At 41.1% G+C, this 21834-nt stretch overlaps 2 protein-coding genes across 3 annotated transcripts; both read left to right on the forward strand.

Moving 5' to 3' along the window:
- The first annotated feature begins 217 nt into the window (after positions 1-217).
- Positions 218-9936, forward strand: SNRPB2 (small nuclear ribonucleoprotein polypeptide B2). Of its 2 annotated transcripts, none has more exons than XM_082361043.1 (7): positions 218-302; positions 2343-2432; positions 2812-2984; positions 6612-6752; positions 7549-7599; positions 8986-9074; positions 9556-9936. In XM_082361043.1, exons 2-7 carry the CDS (start codon positions 2369-2371, stop codon positions 9713-9715), a joined length of 678 nt encoding a protein of 225 aa, XP_082217169.1. In that variant the 5' UTR covers positions 218-302; positions 2343-2368; the 3' UTR covers positions 9716-9936. The 2 variants fall into 2 exon arrangements, with proteins under 2 accessions (XP_082217169.1, XP_082217170.1); XM_082361044.1 differs by lacking the exon at positions 218-302 and adding an exon at positions 671-678.
- Positions 9937-15510: 5574 nt separating this feature from the next.
- OTOR (otoraplin) lies at positions 15511-20329 on the forward strand. The gene is made up of 4 exons (XM_082359244.1): positions 15511-17821; positions 18188-18327; positions 19258-19368; positions 20216-20329. The coding sequence occupies exons 1-4, from the start codon at positions 17707-17709 to the stop codon at positions 20237-20239; spliced, it is 390 nt and encodes a 129-aa protein (XP_082215370.1). The 5' UTR covers positions 15511-17706; the 3' UTR covers positions 20240-20329.
- Positions 20330-21834: the final 1505 nt, after the last annotated feature.

Raw genomic sequence — 21834 nt, forward strand, 5'->3', positions numbered from 1 at the left:
CTTACTCCGCGGCCCCAGAATTCCAGTTTAACCCCACAGGAGTCCCACAAGCCTCCTTCCCTTTCCTCGGTTCCCCTTTGCACCTGTTCTCTCCGCCCGCCATGTATGCGCAGGCGCGGAGCGATTCTTAACTGCCGCTTTGGAGACAGCGGGGCATCGATCCACTCCGGGCTCGGCTTCTTGACTTGTCGGCCCTCGATTGAGGCGCTTGGTAGCGTCACTTCCGGTGCCCGGCTCGGCTTCCGGCTTACGGCTTCCAGCTTCCGGCTTGTGATTCGTACGCGACGCGGCGGACGTCTCCGGTGAGTTGGAGTGCTTTTTTTCTTAATTCTCTCCGCTTTCCCGGCTGCGGGTTGCCCCTCGGCCAGACGCTCTCCTGCGGGAGCTGGGGGTGGGCAGGGCGCGGCGCCGGGGCCGGAACGTATTCGCGGAGGGTCGGCGAGGGAGGCATGGAAACTGACGCTCGGGTCTGGTGAGGCCCCTGGACTTAGGAACCTTGTCTCTGGCGGGACGGGTCGGAGCCGGGGATCGTGTGGCCGCTTCCTGGGGCTTCGGGCCGGGGCCGTGGGCGAATATGCCTGGGTCTGGAGAGGCGGGAACCCTCGCGCATGTGAAGTTATGGATAACTGGTGTTTCTTCGCTGGTGCGAGTCGTTTACAGCTCGCTCTGAGCCTTCAGGTGCTTGCCAGAGGCTCCCTTTTGGATCCGGGAGGCGACTCCCGGTACCCCGGCACTAGTCCAGGCCATCATCAAACCTCGCGTGAGATAAAGCGAGAACTTCCCCCTCTGATATCTCTGCCTTCAGTTTGATCCCTGTCACTTCTCTCTCGTCGTCGTTCGCGACCCCAGTCCCCCAGGTTTCAGTTTAGGGCGTCGCAAGCCCCTGAGAAGCGTTAACTTTCACCTGTTACCCGCACAAGTACAGTCCTTGTCTGTGGGCTCTTTCTTTGTATGTCATCCTATGCTGTGCACATAGTGTGGGTGTAAATGTTCATGGAACGAAGAAATATGCGGGGCATCAAGGAAATAAAAGCAAGGCCACAATTTGCAACTAAAACAGTGGGAAAAAATGAAATAGTGTGGTGGGTGTGAAAGAAAAGTGCAGGAGACAGAAAACAAGGGCCGAATTCTCAGGTCTCCTGCTTATCAGCTATGTAACTGTGAGCAAGGACTTGCGTTAATCTGTAAAAGACATTAATAACAGCTGCTCGAAGTGCTTACTTCTGATTCCAGAGCTGCTAGAACTTTGTCTCATTTAGCCTTTTGAGCTCTACTGGGTAGATTCTGTTACCATCCCCGTGTTACAGATGTGGACCTGGGAGATTAGAACTTGCCCTCAGTCAAGCAACTAGTAAGAAGCATAGATTTGAATTCAGATCCGGCTGGCTCTAGAATCTGAGCTCTTAACCATCAGGCGGTACCGCTCCAGTCTCTCAAGTCCATTAGAGGTGACTTTGGAGTGGGAGCTGTTGGTGATAAATTAAGTAATAATATGAAAGGGCTTTGTAAGAGTACCCATGAAAGAGTTTTTGGCAAACTTCATTAATGTTCTTTTTTTTTTTTTTAAATAAGTGTACTTATTTATTTTTGGCTGCGTTGGGTCTTCTTTGCTGCACGCAGGCTTTCTCTAGTTGTGGCGAGCGGGGGCTACTCTGTGTTGTGGTGCGTGGGCTTCTCATTGTGGTGGCTTCTCTTGTTGCGGAGCCCAGGCTCTTGGCACGCGGGCTTCAGTAGCTGTGGCACGTGGGCTCAGTAGTTGTGGCTCGCGGGCTCTAGAGCACAGGCTCAGTAGTTGTGGCGCAAGGGTTTAGTTGCTCCGCGGCATGTGGGATCTTCCCGGACCAGGGCTCAAACCCGTGTCCCCTGCATTAGCAGGCAGATTCTTAACCACTGGGCCACCAGGGAAGTCCATTAATGTTCTATCTTTATGATTTTTACTGGATATACATTTGCTAGTTTCTTTTTTCATTTTTTTTCAAATATCAATTTTTAAATTTTGTTAAAAAAGAAAAGTCATTAGGTAGATGGGAGAACAGTATTACTTGTCATAAGTGAAAGATAAGTATAAAAATAAATGTATGGAATAAAAGAATGTTATTAAAATCTGACTAGATAATAGTGCCCCACCAAGTTTTCAGCCTGAGAACTATTCTCCTTTTGTTTAAAAAAGAGAGCTAGCAAGTCCTCGAGAGGTTTTAAAGACTACTGCCAAACTGGTATTTTCTGACATTGGGGGTTGAAAGAATTGAAAAGTTAGTACCCTTGTGCTGTGTCCTTAATGCCACGCTATCATATGAATGAATCCTCCCTGTTTAATAGCAGAATATTTACTGTCTCTTTAGGCTATTTGAACAGTTTAACCCACAACATGGATATCAGACCAAATCACACAATTTATATCAACAATATGAATGACAAAATTAAAAAGGAAGGTAAGTGCTTTTTTTAAAAACACTAAAGTGTGTTTGCTTACTACCATCTTAAAAATTATACAGCTTCAAAAATTCTCATCTAGTCATCTTTCTCAGTGCCTGAAGTAATGGTTTATCCCTTATTGTTTAAGGATTTTAAGGCTTTTTAAAGATAAAAATAGGTAGGGGCTGAAAATGTGTTGAATCTGTTTTCACTTGTAGATAAATGGTTTCAAAAACTTAAAATTAGACTGCTAATGGGAATAGTAAGATGTTTTTATTAAAATATGTAACTTTGTATAAATAAATGAGGGGGGGCACTCAGTGCCGTGTCATTTTATGAAGAATTTTGTCATAGTTTCATTCACAAATAACTGGTTTCCCTTCTAATTTTGTGCAGAATTGAAGAGATCCCTTTATGCCCTGTTTTCTCAGTTTGGCCACGTCGTAGATATTGTAGCTCTAAAGACCATGAAGATGAGGGGGCAAGCTTTTGTTATATTTAAGGAACTGGGCTCATCCACAAATGCCTTGAGACAGTTACAAGGATTTCCATTTTATGGCAAACCGATGGTAAATCAATCTTATTTTGGCATTAATCACTATTAATGGTATGATACATTTGTAAATATACCCTTGAAAATATGGCTATTGCTTTTTGCCTTCAGTTAAGAGTGGATTTGGGTTTATTTTGTTTATGTATTTATTTTTATAGAAACACTTTAGTAGTAGAGCTTATAATTCACTTCTTTATTTATAATAGTTCAAATAGGCAAAAACAAAATACATTGAGATGTAGAATATTTTAAAAACAATGGCAGTATAGGCAGTATTCTCATCTCAAAAGAACTAGAAATTAATAATTACTCAGAAGATTAAAAAGAAACCTATGTAAACTTGTAAAACAACACAAAACAAAAATCGTGGGTCAAAGAGGGAATCCAGTCTCAAGTTTCAGAAAGTAGCATAGTGAAATACTGCATGCCAGAAGCTATGCAGTCAAAGCACTGATCTGAGGACAGTTCATAGATGTAAAGTCATAGGTTTTATTAATGAATAACAATGAATGGAAATGAAATAGTCACACATGGAAAGTTTTAAACTCAGGAGTGACATGAGATTTCACATTTAGCTGCTGGATGAAGATTGGATTGTGCGAAGGGCAGAAGGGAAGTAGGGAACTCAGGAGACATTGGTATAAGTCAGAGATGGTAGAGGATTGAATCAGGGTGGAGACAGTGTATATAGCAAGGGGCTCTAGGTGTGTGAATGGGTACGTAGTACTTTGGGTGTGGATTTCAGTGCTTTTCTTCCGGAACTGGAATGTGATGGGAAGGGATGTTGGGGAAAGAGCCGAGGCCCAGAGTTTGAAGGACCCATGTTCTCATTCTAGTTCTGCCGTTAACTGGTTCTGTGCTCATGTTCACTTTGACCTGTAAAAAAAAAAAAAATGTAAGCAAACTGGATATTCTTTGGTCTAATTCAGAAGGGAGCAAAAACTCTATAAAGGACCAGATAATAAATATTTTAGGCTTTGTGGGCCACATACGGTTTCTATTGCATATTCTTGTGTGTGTGTGTGTGTGTGTGTGTGTGTGTGGTTTTTTAAAGCAATCCTTTGAAAATTGTGTTTAAAAAAAGAAAAAAGTACTTAACTCATAAGCCATACAGAAACAGCCATGGGCTGGATTTGGCCCATAATCTGTAGTGCAGACCACTCATCTGATCCCTTTTTTTTTTTTTTTACAAATGAAGAATCAGTCACAGAAAGCTTATGTTACTATAACCAGTGGCATCATCAGGACTTGAAAGCTAATCTCCTGAACACCCAATATTGTGATTTTTTTTTTTCCGCTAAACTGGGATTCAGCACCCTATCTGTAAAAGGGCCAGATAATAAATATTTTAGGCTTTATGAGCCAGATAATCTCTTTTGCAGCTACTTAACTTTGCCTTTAGGGCCAGAGAAGCAGCCACAGAAGGTGTGCAGATCGATGAGTGTGCTGTGTCTCAAGAAGACCTAACGTACAACACCAGGCAGTGTTGGCTGTGGTCACTAGTCTGAGGACCTTGGTACCACGCTGTTTAATTCAGGACTGAGCGCTTTTTGTCTGTTACTGGAGCACATTTTCTTCCTGTCCTCCATCCAGCTCTCCTTTTCCCATCATTTCCCACCTGACTGGGCACCATATATGTGGAAAGTCCTATTCCAGAAAACTGGGGGATAGTACCTGCATACCCCAATTTTCAGTAAATTGGCATTTCCTGAGACCAGTTTATTTCTCAGTAGTGTGAAGAACTAGCATAAGTGAGATCTCAGTTGGCAGTAGCATAAGACTGGGTTTTAGTTTAAATCTACAATTACATTAGTATGAAGGAACAGTTTCTTCTCGTAGAGGGTTTTAGGGCTGTTTTGCTAAGTTGGGATGACAAGTTTGCATGTGCCTGTGACTGAGATCCAGGAAAGCTGGAAATTGTTTGCTGCGTTTGGCACTGGCTTCACCTTGCCAGCTAATTATTTTAAATCAATGGGAAAAGCCCATTAGACTGATCTCACATTGAAGGTATTTTAGGAGGTCTGTTCTCTGCCTTCAGGAAAGTAGTAGATACTGCCAGATCTCCCGCATCCTGGAAGAAAGAAAAGAATGTTCCTTGAGCTGTCTTGTTTATACTTACTTAGGTGGTTTCAGTTGCCAACACACCAGATCAGAAATGAACAAAATTTTCTATAACTTGGAACTCAGAACAAAATTATTCTCTGTGATTCAAGGGCATTTGGTTATTTAATTCCAAAAATACCTCAGTAAAGTAGAACCATCTTCCTAAGGACTTCTGTCATAAAGCCTTTGGTATAAATGTAAATCTTGCACCTTCTCTAAGCTGTGGGTGGACTTTTATCCCTCACCAGTATTTAGTCTAGACCAGGGTTTTCAACACTGGCACTTTTGCCATTTTGAACTGGATACTTTTTTATTGTTGGGGCTGTATTGTTCATGGAAGAGTGTTTAGCAGCATCTCTGGCCTCTGCCCTCTTAGCATGACGACACACAGTGTCTCCAGTCAGCAGTGCCAGCTGTCTCCTGGTGGGCAGACTCTCCACTGGTTGAGAACTGCTGCTCTAGACCAGCCAGCTAAGAGCAAGGGCTGAGGTCAGAAATTTTCACAGGTCACAGGGACAAATACAAGATCACCCAAGATCTGTTCAGGTCAGGAAGAAGGGAGTTGGGAGGGAATCCCTGGGAGCAAGGCAGAGTTGGTCCAGAACTATTTCTTTTGGTTAGATGATGACATGCAAGACTAGCAGAGTTGCTCGCAGGGTAAGTCCACTTGGAGCTGCCATGGTCCAGCAGCCAGAGGAAGCCTCAGGGACTGAGGAATCGTGGGAGGCCTGCCGCCCTCTCGGTTCCCCCGAACATTCAGCTGTGCGATAATGCTTTAGGCCAGGGCCATACTGCTCAAAGTGTGGGCCCCACCATCCCCTTTGTGCTTGTTAGAAGTGCAGAATCTCAGGCCTCACCAGACCCCCTGCATCAGGATCTGCACTCTTACAGGCTCTCCGGGTAATTGGAATGCACATTAAAGTTCATGAAATGCTGTCCCAGACCAGTGTTTCTCAGCGCTTGTTCAGTCGTGTGTGCTGTGCCTGCTGGCTGTGGCGTATTACTCATGCAAGTGACCTGGTTGCACTAGCTGTGACGCCATCTTTTTGTTTCCTTTCAAAGCTTTTTAAATTTAAGTGGATGCCACTGTTAGTCATTTCATTTAAAAATAATAGACCAGATTCAAGGGAAAGTCATTCTCAATCTTTGGTACTTTAACTTTGGAAGTAACAAATTCCATGCATATATGGACCCTCTATGGAGTGTCCCTGTAAGGGATAGACAGCTTTCCAATGCAGTTTTCTCTGTTCTTTTAAATGGAGAGGGGCAGTGGTGCAGATATTTCAAAGTCCTGTTTTTCTCATATGAAAATCTATGGTTTTTTCTTGTAATAAACACAGTTGAATCTAACTTTGTCCCAGTTGTGAATCATGGGGCACAATTTATTTTCATTTGGTGCTCAGTATATTTGACAGATTTCCTTAAGTATGTGTTTAAAATTAGCTCGTATTTGCATAGTGAAATTTGAAATATTAATGACAAGTGTAAAAACAGCCTTCAGCATGATGAAAAGTAACTTGTTTTCAAATAATTAAAACAGCGAATCCAGTATGCAAAAACAGATTCTGATATAATATCTAAAATGCGTGGCACTTTTGCTGACAAAGAAAAGAAAAAAGAAAAGAAAAAAGCCAAAACTGTGGAACAGACTGCAACAACCATGAACAAAAAACCTGGTCAGGTAAGATGGGCAAAAGTTCTTTTTTTTTTTTTGGTGTTAAAAATTTGATAGAGATGTCTGTCTTCCATTTGAGGGGTGATCTTTGAGGCATGCATGTGCACATGTGTGTGTTTAAAGGTAGATTTTTAAGAAGCTGGAATGGTTGAATTGTAAAATTCCAATATTTGTGTTTAAGCAACAGATTAAAATATAAACCTTTATATATGCAGATTTATATTGAACAGTTTTATTTGAATTTGCATGATATTTAGTTCCATCATTCTCCAAAATTTGTTAATATCTATTTTTCAAGTTCTGTGTATAAATAATACTGTAGGTGTTATCTTTAATCATGAGTATGCCACTGAAAGCTGCTTTCTTTGAACAGTTCAGGAATTCAAAATCTAATTTAAAATACCAGGTAAAGGTGAAATCATCATCCAAAAAGTAGTTACTTTGGGATTGAAAGTGATTAGAAATCAGTTTTACTAAGTATAATGCTTGACTTTTTTCTAGTTGTTTTAAAAAAAGAGAAAGACTGGTCCTTGGTTTTTCTCTTATATTTATATTTCTCCATAATTTTAAAGCTTAGAGGTTGAATTTTATGATATAGACCTTTCAAAGACATTTGACAAGTTAAATACATAAATGTTTGAGTCAGAGTTTTAAGATGTAAATTCTCAGTGAAAGTAAAGTTAAATAGATTTAAAAATCTGTTTGTTAATCTTATTTTTATGAAGTAATTTAAAATATAAATACCTGCTGCTTTTTTAGAGGGGTTGGAAATTTTAACTGTTTCTCTATTTCTTTGGGTTAGGGAACACCAAATTCAGCTAATACCCAAGGAAATGCAGCACCAAATCCTCAGGTAATATTTTTTTCCATGTGATACTTACTTTAAAATAAAATTACAAAACAATAACAATAATTACAACAACCTACATGTCTCCAAAAACTGAAAATGATTCCATCTGTAAGCCACAATAATGTGGAAACTCCTCAAAACATTTTATTTTCTTTAAGAGGGAGAAAACAAAACCTGACTTTATTCCTTGCTTCCCATGGTGAGTCAATGACAGAATCAAAACGATAGATTCTAAGCTCTATGAGGGCAAGGAGCAAAATGGTTGTTTTCCACACAGTACATGGCCCAGAGCTTTCCAGGCTTGTGGCCTGGTATCCATTCCCATTGGCTGAAGCACTAACCCATCTTTTCTGATAGAGCAAAGTTGTTTTACAGTTGCCTTTGCTCTTATTTCCTCAGCACATATATATTTAAGTCTCCTGATATAGACTTATCAGGAAACTCTTTACCAAAGAGTTTTAGAAACTCTTTACCTAAGCCTCCCAGTAAAGGCCTCAAAAGGAAAGCCTGAGTTATGTACTAATGGTTTCCCGATTAGTCCCTTGGGTGCTAGGGTCTGACAGGATCCTTACATCCAGGGAATTCCTTGCACCACTGAGGTTTTCCTCCTCTGATTTTAAGTTATTTGCATTTTCTTGCATTGTCTACTCTTTTGAAGTCTTTCAACAATTATAGTCCAGTTCACAAATGCCAGCACTTAATTCTCTAAGCTCTAAGTTGTTCTTTACATTTCATCTTTTTTCTTCCACGAAATTAGCTTGAAGACAGAGGCTCTTACATGTAAAGACCTTTCCCTATAGTTCCCCATAACAGTGTCTGTTTCCACTTACTTGTATGTAACTAGATGCCATGTATATCTCATTTACTCAGAAAAAAAAAACATTAAAAATCGCCAAGCAGTGATTCTTAGTGGAAATCTTTCTATTTCCAGATTTTCTCACACACTGGGAGGTAGTAAGCGATAGTGCAGAGGATTGAACATCTGAGGGTTAAGCAGCTGAGTATGGGTGACACAGATGCCTTCTCTGGTTTGTTAGGATCAGTTATATAATCCAGACGACAAAATCCTCCTGTTTCAGCTGACCTCCAGATGCTTAAAACTTAAATATTGTTTTAAATACCGTTAATTAAATACTTAAAAACTGTTAATAAGATTTGTAATCTTCCAGATATTTATTAATTGACTTGAATGTCTACCTTGTTTGGTTACTGTTGAGTTTTTGCTTATTTCTCTGGTGTCACTGTTTTTCCACTTTAGTGTTTGATGTAGTAAGATTTCACAGGCCTTAAACGGTGGAATGTAGTTTTCTGAAGTTTAGATTTTAAGAGCCAAATGGTTTACTGTACTTTTTATATTTACAAACTAACTTTGCCATTTCTTTTTAATAGGTCCCTGATTACCCTCCAAACTATATTTTATTCCTTAATAATTTACCAGAAGAGACTAATGAGATGATGTTATCCATGCTGTTTAATCAGTAAGTGTTTCCATAAACAAGTCTGTGTTCCGGGAGTCTCCTGACAGGACAGATAGCACTTCCCTGGGTTGAATCCGTTTGTGTATCACACAGTAATTCCTTACAGCTTCATTGAGTTGCTCCAGGATTAATCATGAACTGAAGCCAGTCTGCAGATTTAGCAAATAAAAAGCTAAATTACCTCTAATGTTTGAATTATTAATTCTAGTTGATGAGTAAAACAGGAAACAAAGCTTTGATGAAATGACAAAAAACAGAATTAGCTTACGTGATTCCTGCAGTTCTTTTCGTGGTATTAATTATATTTTAGGCTCTTTCATCCCACTCAGGATTCTTGCTGGGATATGATACTTTTCCTGGACTCATATCAGGAAGTTGCTTAACAAATTTAAACACACACATTTATGTATTTGATGTCATTTCTGTGTTTACATGTATATAAATTGTTTACATATGTAAAAATTGTTTTAATTCTTTATAGATTCCCTGGTTTCAAGGAAGTACGTTTGGTACCTGGGAGGCATGACATTGCTTTTGTTGAATTTGAAAACGATGGACAGGCTGGAGCTGCCAGGGATGCTTTACAGGGATTTAAGATCACACCATCCCATGCCATGAAGATCACCTATGCCAAGAAATGAGATTCGGGATAGCTGCCTTTAAAGGACTTGGTGTTACGTATAGTTTTCGTTTTGATAACATTTGGTCAGGCCATTTTAATAGTTGGGGATAGGGGAAAGTGTATGTGAAATTTTTGTAAAGGATTTAAAACATTACCTAGTCTTTGTTTAGCCTTAGTGAACTATGAACTGTGAAGGCCTTAATTTTGTACAATAAACTTTTATTTGTATTCTGTACATAATATTTCATTTATTGGCCCACTGTCCTGTCACCAAGTGCTTATGCTAGTTTAGAACACATCTTAAGGTATATAAAACTGTAATAGGATGCTTTTCTAGTGTTATTTTGGAGTAGCTAATGGTAGATGCTTCTCTAGTGTTATTTTGGAGTAGGTAATGGTAGATGCTTTTCTAGTGTTATTTTGGAGTAGCTAATGGTAGAGAAACATTGAACCACTTTAATGAAAGTAAAGGAGAATTAGATCAAGCACTTGATTATATTTTCTGTAATGTTTTATGCATATGAACTGCCATCCTGGAATTCATTTTTTGGTTTGTGTTTGTTTGTGGGGTTTTTTGTTTGTTTTGGGCGCACCACACTGCTTGTGGGATCTTAGTTCTCCGGCCAGGGATCAAACCCAGGCCCCCCTGCAGTGGAAGTTCTGAGTCCTAACCAGTAGACCACCAGGGAATTCCCTGTTTGTTTTTTTTAATGATTCTTTTACTAATGATAAAAATGATCATCCTGGATATGAGAAGAAGATGGGACCTGGGCAGGATCTAAATTCCATCTTCATATTCAAATAAATGAGCATAGTATTTGCTGGTAGTAGGCATTTCACAAATCTTTTCATTCCGTTTTTAATTGAATAAAGGTCATTTAGGAGTAACTGTACTTACTGTTTTCTGGGGAAACAGATGGAAAGGGAATATTGTCTTTAGACTTCACATTTTATGCTCTTACCCTTTTGAGGCAGGATCGTTCCTAAGGAATACCTGCTCAGTTATTAACCTCGTTATTGAACGACCTCCAAGGGAAAGATTTTGAGTCTGTCATCTTTTTGAAGACTAGTAGGCTGACTTGCAAAGGTTGCCAATCCTAATCTTGCTGCCTCTTTGTGCTTCTTAAACACCGATGCTCAGGATTTTCCAAAGTTCATTTTCTGTAGCGTTCGATTTCTACCTAAGGCTATCGATACAAGTCGCCTGCTAGTAAAGCCACAGGTGTCTGTAGAAGTGGGCGGTTTCTTAGGTAAAGTGACTGTTAATCACTTCTTGTGTTCCTGTTTTAATATTTCCTGGAGCAAGACTTTTCCTATCACTTAGTTTTTTTATGTATTTATGGAATATATATGGAATACATATTTATAGGAAGACCACTTTCAGAGTTACGTAGATTTTTATCACATCACTCTTGTGCATACATAAGGAGGAAAAAGCAGAATAATTTTTATCCCTTAACTTTCCACCTGCAGAGTCTGATTCTTATGAATAACTTTTTAACCTAGTTGTCAAGTTCATGTATGTCCATAAAATATATTAACTGAGTTACTAAAAAAAAGACCATGCTCTTGCATGTTGACAGCAATGCCAATTGCTAATACATTTTCTAACTGCTTGCTCTCAGTGACTGTCCTTAGCTTGTCTCAGAAGATGTTTCACAGGACTTCCCTGGTGGCGCAGTGGTTAAGAACCCGCCTGCCAATGCAGGGGACACGGGTTCGAGCCCTGGTCCGGGAAGATCCCATATGCCGCGGAGCCACTAAGCCTGTGCGCCACAACTACTGAGCCTGCGCTCTAGAGCCCGCAAGCCACAACTACAGAGCTCGCAGCCCCCGCTACTCTTAGTACTCTATCAATAGTTGATGCGTTTTGGTAGTTGCATAAGTTGTGTGAGAGTCATAATCAAGATACAGAGCATTCTGTTACCCCTCAAAGACAAGAGCTGCCTTGTGCCCCTTTGCAGTCAGTCTGTCCCCCCATCCCGACCCCAGGCAAGCCACCCATCTGCTTTCTGTCACTGTGACTGTGCCTTGTCTGGGATGCTTTTGAGACTCATCTCTATTGCGTGGATCAGCAGTTTGTTCCGCCAGCGGATGGGCATTTGGGTTCTTTCCAGTTTGAGACCATTAGGAATAAAGTGGCTCTGAACTTCACATACAAGTCTGTGTTGGACGTATGTTCTGTTAGAAGATTTCAAGCAGAGGAATGACATTTGATTACTTTTGAAAGCTTTTTATTTTGAAAAAATTTCCAATTTATATAAAAGCCGAAATAGTACGCAGAGCTCCCATACATATTTTTGAACTGTCGAGGAGAAATTTCCCACTCTACCCCTCCGAAGTTCTTGTGGCTGGACTAATAATGAAATTGATACAAAACAGATTAACAGGGGAAAAAAAAATTTTAATTCATGCAGACAGAGGTCTCATAGGAATGAGACCTAAGTAGTGGCCAAAGCAGGCAGCTTTTATACCTTCTAGAGAAAGAAACAATAAACTAGAGATGAAGTGACACGGCAAAGAAACTTAGGTTTTGGGTGCTCAATTAGTGAAGAATCTAAACAGTTCGGCCCTGAGGTAGTAAAGGAGTAACAAGGTTTGTTTATACAAGCTTCTTGACCTGAATTCCCTATCTCTGGTGAAAGGGGTGTCCTACCTCTAGATGCAGGGGGTGCATCTTTCACATGAGAGATTTATTTCCTGCTTTCTGGGAGACAGGAGGGTCAGAGTGTCACTCTTGCACTGGCAGTTTCTTAAGTAACTAATTCAAAATAATCAATATGCCTTATTTTGGGGAGGCCCACCCTGAGCCCTAGCAGAACCATTTGACAGTGTGTTGACCTGATGGCTTGTTACCCCTTAAAACTTCAGTGTGGATTTCCTAAGTACAAGACCACTCTTCCACATAACTTCTAGATGACCAGCAACATGAAGGAATAACATTCATCCAATTTATTTTTTTGTATTTTATTTTATTTTTGGCTGCGTTGGGTCTTCACTGCTGCACGTGGGCTTTCTCTAGTTGCGGCGAGTGGGGGCTACTCTTCGTTGCGGTGCGTGGGCTTCTCATTGCGGTGGCTTCTCTTGTTGTGGAGCATGGGCTCTAGGCGCGTGGTCATCAGTAGTTGCAGCACGTGGGCTCAGTAGTTGCGGCACGCGGGCTTAGTTGCTCTGTGGCATGTGGGATCTTCCCGGACCAGGGATCGAACCCGTGTCCCCTGCATTGGCAGGCGGATTCGTAACCACTGTGCCACCAGGGAAGTCCCCATCCCATTGACTGATGTCCCAATCATGACCCGGGAATCCAATCCAGGATCATGTGTTGAGTGTAGTTGTCATGTCTCTTTAGTCTCCTGTCAGTTCCTCAGCCTGTCCTAACCTTTCAGGATCTTAATTTTATATAGAGGTATCACATCTATATATCTATGGGTATATCTATTCAATTATATTAAAAATAATGAATTTGCAACAGTACCTCTGATTGCAACCCAATAGCACTGAGTTCATTCTAGCCTTCCTCCTCTCCTTACTTGTAACTTATTCTTCTCGAAACCCATTAATCTCCATGTGTTTACAAACTATATTTTGAAGAAGTTTCGATCAAACTAGGATCTTCTGACCATCCTTAACTTACTCATCTGTGGGAGTTGCACAGGGGGTCTAGAGGGAGCAAATATTGTTATCCATTAAATATAGCAGTTTTCAACTTGAATTTAACTTTCAACTTTGACTGCGTATTAGAATCATCTGGGAGATATTTTCAAATACCCATGCCTAACCTACACCCCAGATCAATTAAATCCCAATCTCTAGGGGTGAAACCCAGTCGTCAGTATTTCTTAAGCTCCCCGATTGAGTCCAACGTGAGTCAAAGTGAAGAACTAACAAAGCAGGTTTCTACCTTTATGAAGTAGGTTATATGATTAGATTATTAGCTCAAATTATATTTTTCAAAGGTAGTCTATAGAAAATAATGTCAAAATGGAAACTATTGGGAGAGTCTCACATCTCCATTTTAAACTTAAAGGCTTAAAGTATTTTGTTTGGGTATTTAACAGGCATTTTGTCCCTTGAAAGTGTTGTAACCAGCAAAGACCTGATGACAAATATGAAATCCTGGCTAAATATTTGTGCTGTATTTGATTTGCCCTCGAGCAGCACTTCTCAAACTTTAATGTTCATACAAATCACTTGTGTCTTGTTAAAAAGTCCATTCCAATTTAGCAGGACTGGGGTGGGGTCTGAGAGACTTTATGAAGTGATGCTAAAGTTGCTAGTCTGGAGACCATGCTTTGGTGGCAGGACCCCAGTGTCTCTGCCCTAACCATTTAGTCAATGAGTCTTAATTTGAGGGGTGTAATGAACATCTCTTTAGGCCTGATAAAACCTAGGGACTTTCCCCAGAAAAAAAGAGTACACATGCATGTATACACCTAAGCATACAATTTCGGGGATCATGCATTCATTCAATGAATACCTATTTATGAGTACCGAGTATTTTTCTGGGTGCTAAAGATAGAGCAGTGGACAAGATGGAAAATGTCCCCACCTCGTGGAGTTTTCATTGTGGTGTCAGGGAGACAAATCACCAAGTAAGTCAACAAGGCATGTCAGGTAGTGAAACGTGCATCAGAACAGGTTCCACTGGTCGAGTGATGGACGGATTGGGTTGTGGGAGTGCGGGACTGGCTCTGTTAAACTGGTCTATTGGTGGAGACACCTTGACTATCAGAGACCAGAAGACCAGTATCTGGAGGAAAAGTATCCTAGGCAATAAGCTTAGAGGGCCTGAAGTAGAAATGAGCTTCGCATTTTCAAGTGGCTGGTGTGCTGGGAACAGAGCCAGTGAGGGGGAGTGACAGAAGGTGACCTCAGAGGGGCAGAGAGACCAGATCATGCAGGGCCTTCTACGTCAAGGCGAGGAGGCTGCTTCCACCCCGTCCACTTGTCCAAGCCTATTTTTATTTCATTTTTATTTATTAATTTTTAAAATAAATTTATTTATTTATTTATTTTTGGCTGCATTGTGTCTTCATTGCTGTGCGCGGGCTCCTTGTTGTGGTGACCTCTCTTGCCGCAGAGCATGGGCTCCAGGCATGCGGGCTTCAGTAGTTGTAGCTCACAGGCTCTAGAGTGCAGGCTCAGTAGTTGTGGCGCACGGGCTTAGTATCTCCGTGACATGTGGGATCTTCCCAGACCAGGGCTCGAACCTGTGTCCCCTGCATTGACAGGCAGATTCTTAACCACTGCGCCACCAGGGAAGTCCCTGTAAAAGGCCATTTTTAGACCCTAAAGGAACCACAGCCTCCATTTTAAGAACCCCAGACTGAGAAGCTAATTTAGGAACTAAAGAAAAAAAAAAAGGCCTTTTGGGGATTAAAGGCTCAAAGAATCTATCTGAAAATCCAGAAGCAGGAGGGAAGTAAGCTCAGGACAGAGCCCTTCTCTGGACCCTCCGAATGTGCTGTGGTGACTCGAGTGTGCTACCAGCCACAACAGCTCGCTGAGTTATTCTAAGTTTAACTTCCTATCTGTGAGCAGAATTTTACAAAGAGGCCTCTAGTCTTCACCCGGTCTCTGCCCACTGCAGAATGCTGGGACGTACCAGGCCTGCCCAGGATGCACTCAGAAGGCTTGGCATCTCTTTTCTTGGTTCTCCACCTTCAAATGACCCATAGTGGCTTCGTGTCAGCATCAGCTTAGTTGGCTAAGTTGTTGTGACAGCTCGGATGTGGCTTTATTCAACGTTTCACTCTGCGGGCCTGCCTAGGGTGTGGCCATCTGAGTTTGTGCAGTCCTCATTTCTTTTTTTTTATAAATTTATTTATTTATTTATGGCTGTGTTGGGTCTTCGTTTCTGTGCGAGGGCTTTCTCTAGTTGCGGCAAGCGGGGGCCACTCTTCATCACGGTGCGCGGGCCTCTCACTATCACGGCCTCTCTTGTTGCGGAGCACAGGCTCCAGACGCGCAGGCTCAGTAGTTGTGGCACACGGGCTTAGTTGCTCCGCGGCATGTGGGATCTTCCCAGACCAGGGCTTGAACCCGTGTCCCCTGCATTGGCAGGCAGATTCTCAACCACTGCGCCACCAGGGAAACCCAATCCTCATTTCTGAAAGTGCCTCTTAAATGGCAATTGTCTTTTGACTCTCCTGTGTTGAGAGCTGGCTGGAGACTGTCACAGTCTGTAAAACAGCTCCCTGATCAGGATAAAGAGGATTTTGATCGATGCTTTCATTTTCCAAGAGATCCTCTTAGGCCCCTAGATTATAGGCAGAAAAAATGCACTGGCATTCTGCTTTCAAAAATGATTTCTAATTCATCCCTTCCTTGAAGTGAAACAGGAAATAAAGAATTTAAAACCCCAATTCTAAGTTGACAGTGTATGCATGGAAACAGCACTGGACCACAATCCCGCTGGGTGACCCTTGGAGTGGTTAAGAAAGGCAGCTCTGGCCTGTGCTGGGCCTCAGCTTCCTCTTCTATAATGAAGATATTGGATTTCACGAGCTTCCACATCAGGGCCAGCCGTGTAAGAGATCCTCCCTTGAAAAGAACACGCCACTCCCACCCCTATACCACACACACCCAAACAGTAAAACTTTGTTACATACACACACATCCTTAAAACAATCAAACTTTTTCATTGTACTATATTTTGCTTTACCAGTTTATCCCTTGGAAAATTGTTTTGTACCTATTTTGTAAGTTGAATGCTCGTCCCTCATTTTGTCAGGTGACAGTGTTTCGGGGGAGAGAAAAGGGAGTTCTGCTCTAAAACCTTAACAGCAACCAAGTTGGACAGGGCAGCCTGACAGGGCCTCTAGTCTAGAAATAATGAGGGGGCGGGGGGCCACCTTATGAGAGAAAAACAATCCCAAACACCCTACGACAAGCAGAAACCTATTGTCTCCTTCTCCCAATAGAAAGTAAACCCTTGGGCCCAGACCTTTTTTAATTCACGGCTATGTCTCTAGTGCCTACAACAGTGCCTGGCACATAGCAGGTGCTCAGGAAATATTTGTTGAATAGATGGGGGCAGGTATTAGCGCTTCAACTTTGTCCATTTTTTTTTTTTTTTTTTTTTGGCCACATCACATGGCATGCGGGATCTTAGTTCCCCAGCCAGGGATCGAACCCTCACCCCCTGCACCGGAAGCACGGAGTCTTAACCACTGGACCACCAGGGAAGTCCCAGCGCTTCAACTTTGATGACTTGTAACCGTGCCCCTCTTCCCATGGGAAAGATGCCCGGAAGCAGGCCAGGCAGGTGTGGGGGTTCGAGGAGAAACAAACCTCCAGCTTTACTCCCTCCTCTATGAGCCATGAGCATTTTGAGACTGAATTTCAAAAATCTCCGAGAGAGGAGGTAGAAAAAAAAAGCCTATTCCATTTTTCCCAACCCACCTACCCCTTCTCCCCCCCGCCACGCCCCGTTAGTAGGGTCTTGATGTGTTACAGCCCATGCTTGCCCCAACAGACGTGACTCCTAACAATCCTATCGTGAATGATTTGTAAATGTAAGCATCCTTAACTTATCTATTATATAAATCCAGATGTTTATTAAATGTTTAAATCAAAATTATTTGTATTAAGGGTATAGATCTCACATTTTCAACAGTTTCCTACGGTTAGTACATCTTTGCTCATGCATTGAAAGAATATGAGGTTTGAACTAAAAACATTTTTTAAATGACTTAAAATTCTCATAGTTCTTTCAACAATGTCTTCCTGATACAATAAACCACAGCGAAAGTGACTTTAACAATGGTGGACCATTTTGGATACCATTTGTGTGTAAAAAAGACACAGAGTTTGAGTCTCTTTGGGAAATCAGATGCTAAATAGCCCCTAGAGCCCAGTAGCTGTTATGAAAACAGAGGAATGGTAGCCACCTCCCCATTGGCCGGGGGACTTACCCAGATGTCTGGCTTTCACATAAAAGACAGGAAGCACTGAAGTCAGTCTCCACTTCCACTCAAAGGGCAAAAGCAAAAACAGCAAAAAAGGAAGATGGCAAGACTATTGTTACTTTTCCTCCCGGGTCTTGTGGCCATATGTGCCGTGCATGGAATATTTATGGACAGACTTGCTTCCAGGAAGCTGTGTGCAGATGACGAGTGTGTCTGTAAGGACTTTTTTATGCCTTTCATTACCTTTCTATTATATAATCAGAAAAGAAATATGCAACAATAGCATAAAATCTAATTGTACTTGGAAGTGAATTTTCTCTAATGTGCATGTGATTAGCATTGTTTCTCCTGGTCTGTGCCTTTTGTGTCTTACCATGAAGAATTCACTTGGCTAAGATTCTGCTGGGTGCTGCTTTAATACCTTAGTTATCTTCTGGAACTGAACATGAGCTGTAAATTAGGAGGTATTAGTCACTCTGATTTCCTAGTTTTCTTATATGCTCTGCTTTTTTGCTGTGATAAAATCCAGGAGCCAATGTTTTTTTCTTCTAGATAAACATTTCAGTGTTTTTTTCTTCCAGATACTATTTCTCTGGCCCGAGCTCAAGAAGATTACAGTGCCCCAGACTGTAGATTCATTAACGTTAAAAAAGGGCAGTGGATCTATGTTTACTCAAAGCTGGTAAAAGAAAATGAAGCTGGAGAATTTTGGGCTGGCAGTGTAAGACGAGATTATTTAAAATATATACACATCTTGACATATGTTGCTCTTAATTTTTCCTCTGTTACTTATCTGCAATGCCTTTTAATATTTAAAACTAGCTGTTAAGAACAATATAGATGCTGTGGATACAAGTGCAAAAATTCATATATATTTGCTTTTATTGCATTTTGAAGAAACAAAGAAAATTTCATAACAAAACCAAATGTAGGTTTATTTGATGGTTTGGCAAGAAAATCTAGTCAAACACATGGGGGCTTGAACATCCCAAAGAGTTTGAAACTTATTCAAAAATATTTGAGTGGATTTGCCAAGTAAAAGGCATGTGTACTGGCAATCAGGCTACGTTTCAATATTTTTAAGGAAACTTTAGCACCGTCTTTAATTCCAAAGAATCTGCTTTCTTCAGTTAAAACATGCAGGCGTGGGCCCTAGGGAGGGATGAAGCCGGATTGATTTACTGTCCTCCACTGCAGCTGCAGCTCTAGCTCCAGAGATAAATTCTCAAGTAATAAAGAATTAAATCTTAGATTCACTCAAGACCTGTTCATTTGAATTTTTAAAAATATAGAGAGTCCTTTAAAAGTCCTTTAAAATAACAGTGTCTGTTTACCTTTTTTAAAAAGGTACAGACTTTATTTATGGGTTCCAAAAAAGATTTCAGGCAGCTCACAAGATTGCATAGAGAAATGCTAACGTAGAGAGACCAGTAAGATTAGGCCACAAAAGAACACACACACAATTTCTGTGGGTTGACTTCGTTGCTGTGAGCAAACTTCAAATTTGGGTCTGAGCCCCCCAGAATCCAGACTGAGAAGCAAGGCATTGGCAGTTATGTAATTCTCATGGATAGCGAAGAGGATGCCTGAGGGTTTCTAAAAGAGGACTCACATCAGCTTTCCCCTCACTGTTACACTTCTGGGCACTCAGGTTTATGGCGATCAACCTGAGGACGAGATGGGAACTGTGGGTTATTTCCCCAGCAACTTGGTCCAGGAGCAACATGTGTACCAAGAAGCCACCAAGGAAGTTCCCACCACGGTAAGCGTCTCTGGGGGTTCCAGGGAAGGACTCAGATCTCAAGGTAATGTAGATGTAGGCAGGTGTGAATAATGCATCATGCAACTTACAAGATGCATCAAGCAAAGCCCCCCGACACTTTCAGTGGTGACATCTCTAGACAATGAGATTTGGGGGAGTATTTATACCTACTATGAATGTTGAAAGGTTAGTGAAATTTCTCTACCAACCCCCTTTGTTTTAATGCAAGTTATCCTGGAAAGGGCTCCATGTCACAAAGAAAGAAACCAACATAATATTAACTGACTCTTACTGATGGGTACACTTGTTGACTAAAGACTTGGGCTGAGAAAAATATCAGCACCTGTATTTAACAAAATCAAAACATTCTGGAAAACTTTTGAATGCCTACTTTTGTGATAGATAGACTCTACTTATGCATGAAAAAAAAAATTTTACTCTTCCTAATGCCCTGGGGTCTTGTATACCCAGAACAGAAATAAAAGATCCCCTTTGAGCTACTTTGCAAGGTGGTTGTTTTGAAACGATTCTCCTGGAGCTAACTGCTGTGCAAAATAACTTCAAAACATTGCCCAACCTACATAAATGCGACTCACTTGTCACCATGTCTTAGCATTGAGCTTGAATGTGTCAAATAACCATAAATTAAAAGTGTATTTGAGAATCTTCACTTTAAGTAGTTTTTGACTTAGAGTAATACTTTTGTCATACACTTTGGGGTTCAGACTTTGCTTATTTTAAATCCAAATTACCCTTTGATTACATATGATTTGAAATAAAGAATCTACATCTGTTTTCTGACCCTGCATGCTCAGCTCAATCTTTTTTTGCTTTTGTTTTTTTCCAGGATATTGACTTTTTCTGCGAGTAAGAAGTTAGACAAATTTGCAGATAGAAAGGAAACACCAAAAACAAAGAAAAAAGCAAAAATAACCAAAAAATACATGTCCCTAATTTCTGACTTTTGTTTCAAGGGTTTGGCTTGGGGCTGGAGATGGCAGATAAAGGGAAGGGGAGGGCGGGAGGGGAGAGGAAGGAGGGGGAAAGGGCAGGGGGGAGGGGGTGTTCTCCTAGCCTGGTCTTCCCACCCACTGGGTCAGGGTGACCTTTGGCTAAGTGGATGAATTGAAAGTAGAGAATTATTTTTCAGCCTAGAGCATCTTCTCTTACACAGGGATCATATAGAAGATAGCTCATTTATAGTTATTTCTAAATAGTAATTCTTCCAAGCTCTTTGGAGCCCCATATAGACTTAGGTCATAGGTCTTTTCTTTGGACATGATGTTTTCTACTTATTTGGTCTCTCTGGCCAGTTGGAGTATTATAATGTACCCAAAGGGGCTATGTCATCAAGGAGTATTCTAGGATTGTTGTTACTTTTAATATTTGATGCCTTTGGGATGTGAAGCTGTTGGGGAAGAAAAAGAGCTGTTTGGACTCATAGATGTTTGGACTATGCCTCTAAATTTCTCTTTAAAAAAATGGCTCACAAATTATTTCAGTTGAATCATTTTACCTTCTAAATGATCAATTTACCTCTCCCCAAATTTTAAATAATTTTAAATTTTAATTTTAATAAATTAAAAATTTAAATTTTAGTAAGTGGTGGTGGGGTGCTTTATGAAATATGTACAATGGAATAGTTTCCCCTTATTATGTGCTGTTACTGGATATTATTCAATCTTCAAGTCAAAATATACAGAAAATAAAGTCTATGGGTTCTTTTCTCCACTTCTATTTCAACTTCGAATTTCCTCTTCCTGTGCAAATTCCCCCAGTCAAGGATGACGTGTTAAGAAATCTGGTGAGGGCTTCCCTGGTGGTGCAGTGGTTGGGAGTCGGCCTGCCAATGCAGGGGACATGGGTTCGAGCCCTGGTCCGGGAGGATCCCACATGCCGCGGAACGGCTAGGCCCGTGCGCCACAACTGCTGAGCCTGCGCTCTAGAGCCCGTGAGCCACAACTACTGAAGTCTGCATGCCTAGAGCCCGTGCTCCGCAACGGGAGAGGCCACCGCAATGAGAGGCCCGCGTACCGCAATGAAGAGTAGCCCCCGCTCATAGCAGCTACAGAAAGCCCACGTGCAGCAATGAAGACCCAATGCAGCCAAAAATAAATAAAAAAAAAAAAAAAAAAAAAAGAAATCTGGTGAGGGGATACAGGTTTGGTGGTCCTGATGGACCCACAAGTTTTTCTACATTTAACTGGAAATCGGCTTTGATTGTGTATTACTAACGTAATCCTTTTGATGTAGTCATGAGCTTTTGTTTGTTTACATGTAATGTAACATGTTAAAATGCCTGTACTACACTCAAAAATTTTTTCACAATTTCTGAGTTTAAAAAATTTTTTTAAAAACACTTTCACCTTGAGGAATAGAAAGTCTGGGAGGTGGGGTTTGGGAATAGGGTTTGTTCCTCAGTTTTCTGGGGTCTGAGCATTCCACAAGCATGAAGAGAAGGGCATT

This window comes from Balaenoptera borealis (genome assembly GCF_965194805.1).
Source record: "Balaenoptera borealis genome assembly, chromosome: 16".
Lineage (NCBI taxonomy): Eukaryota > Metazoa > Chordata > Mammalia > Artiodactyla > Balaenopteridae > Balaenoptera > Balaenoptera borealis.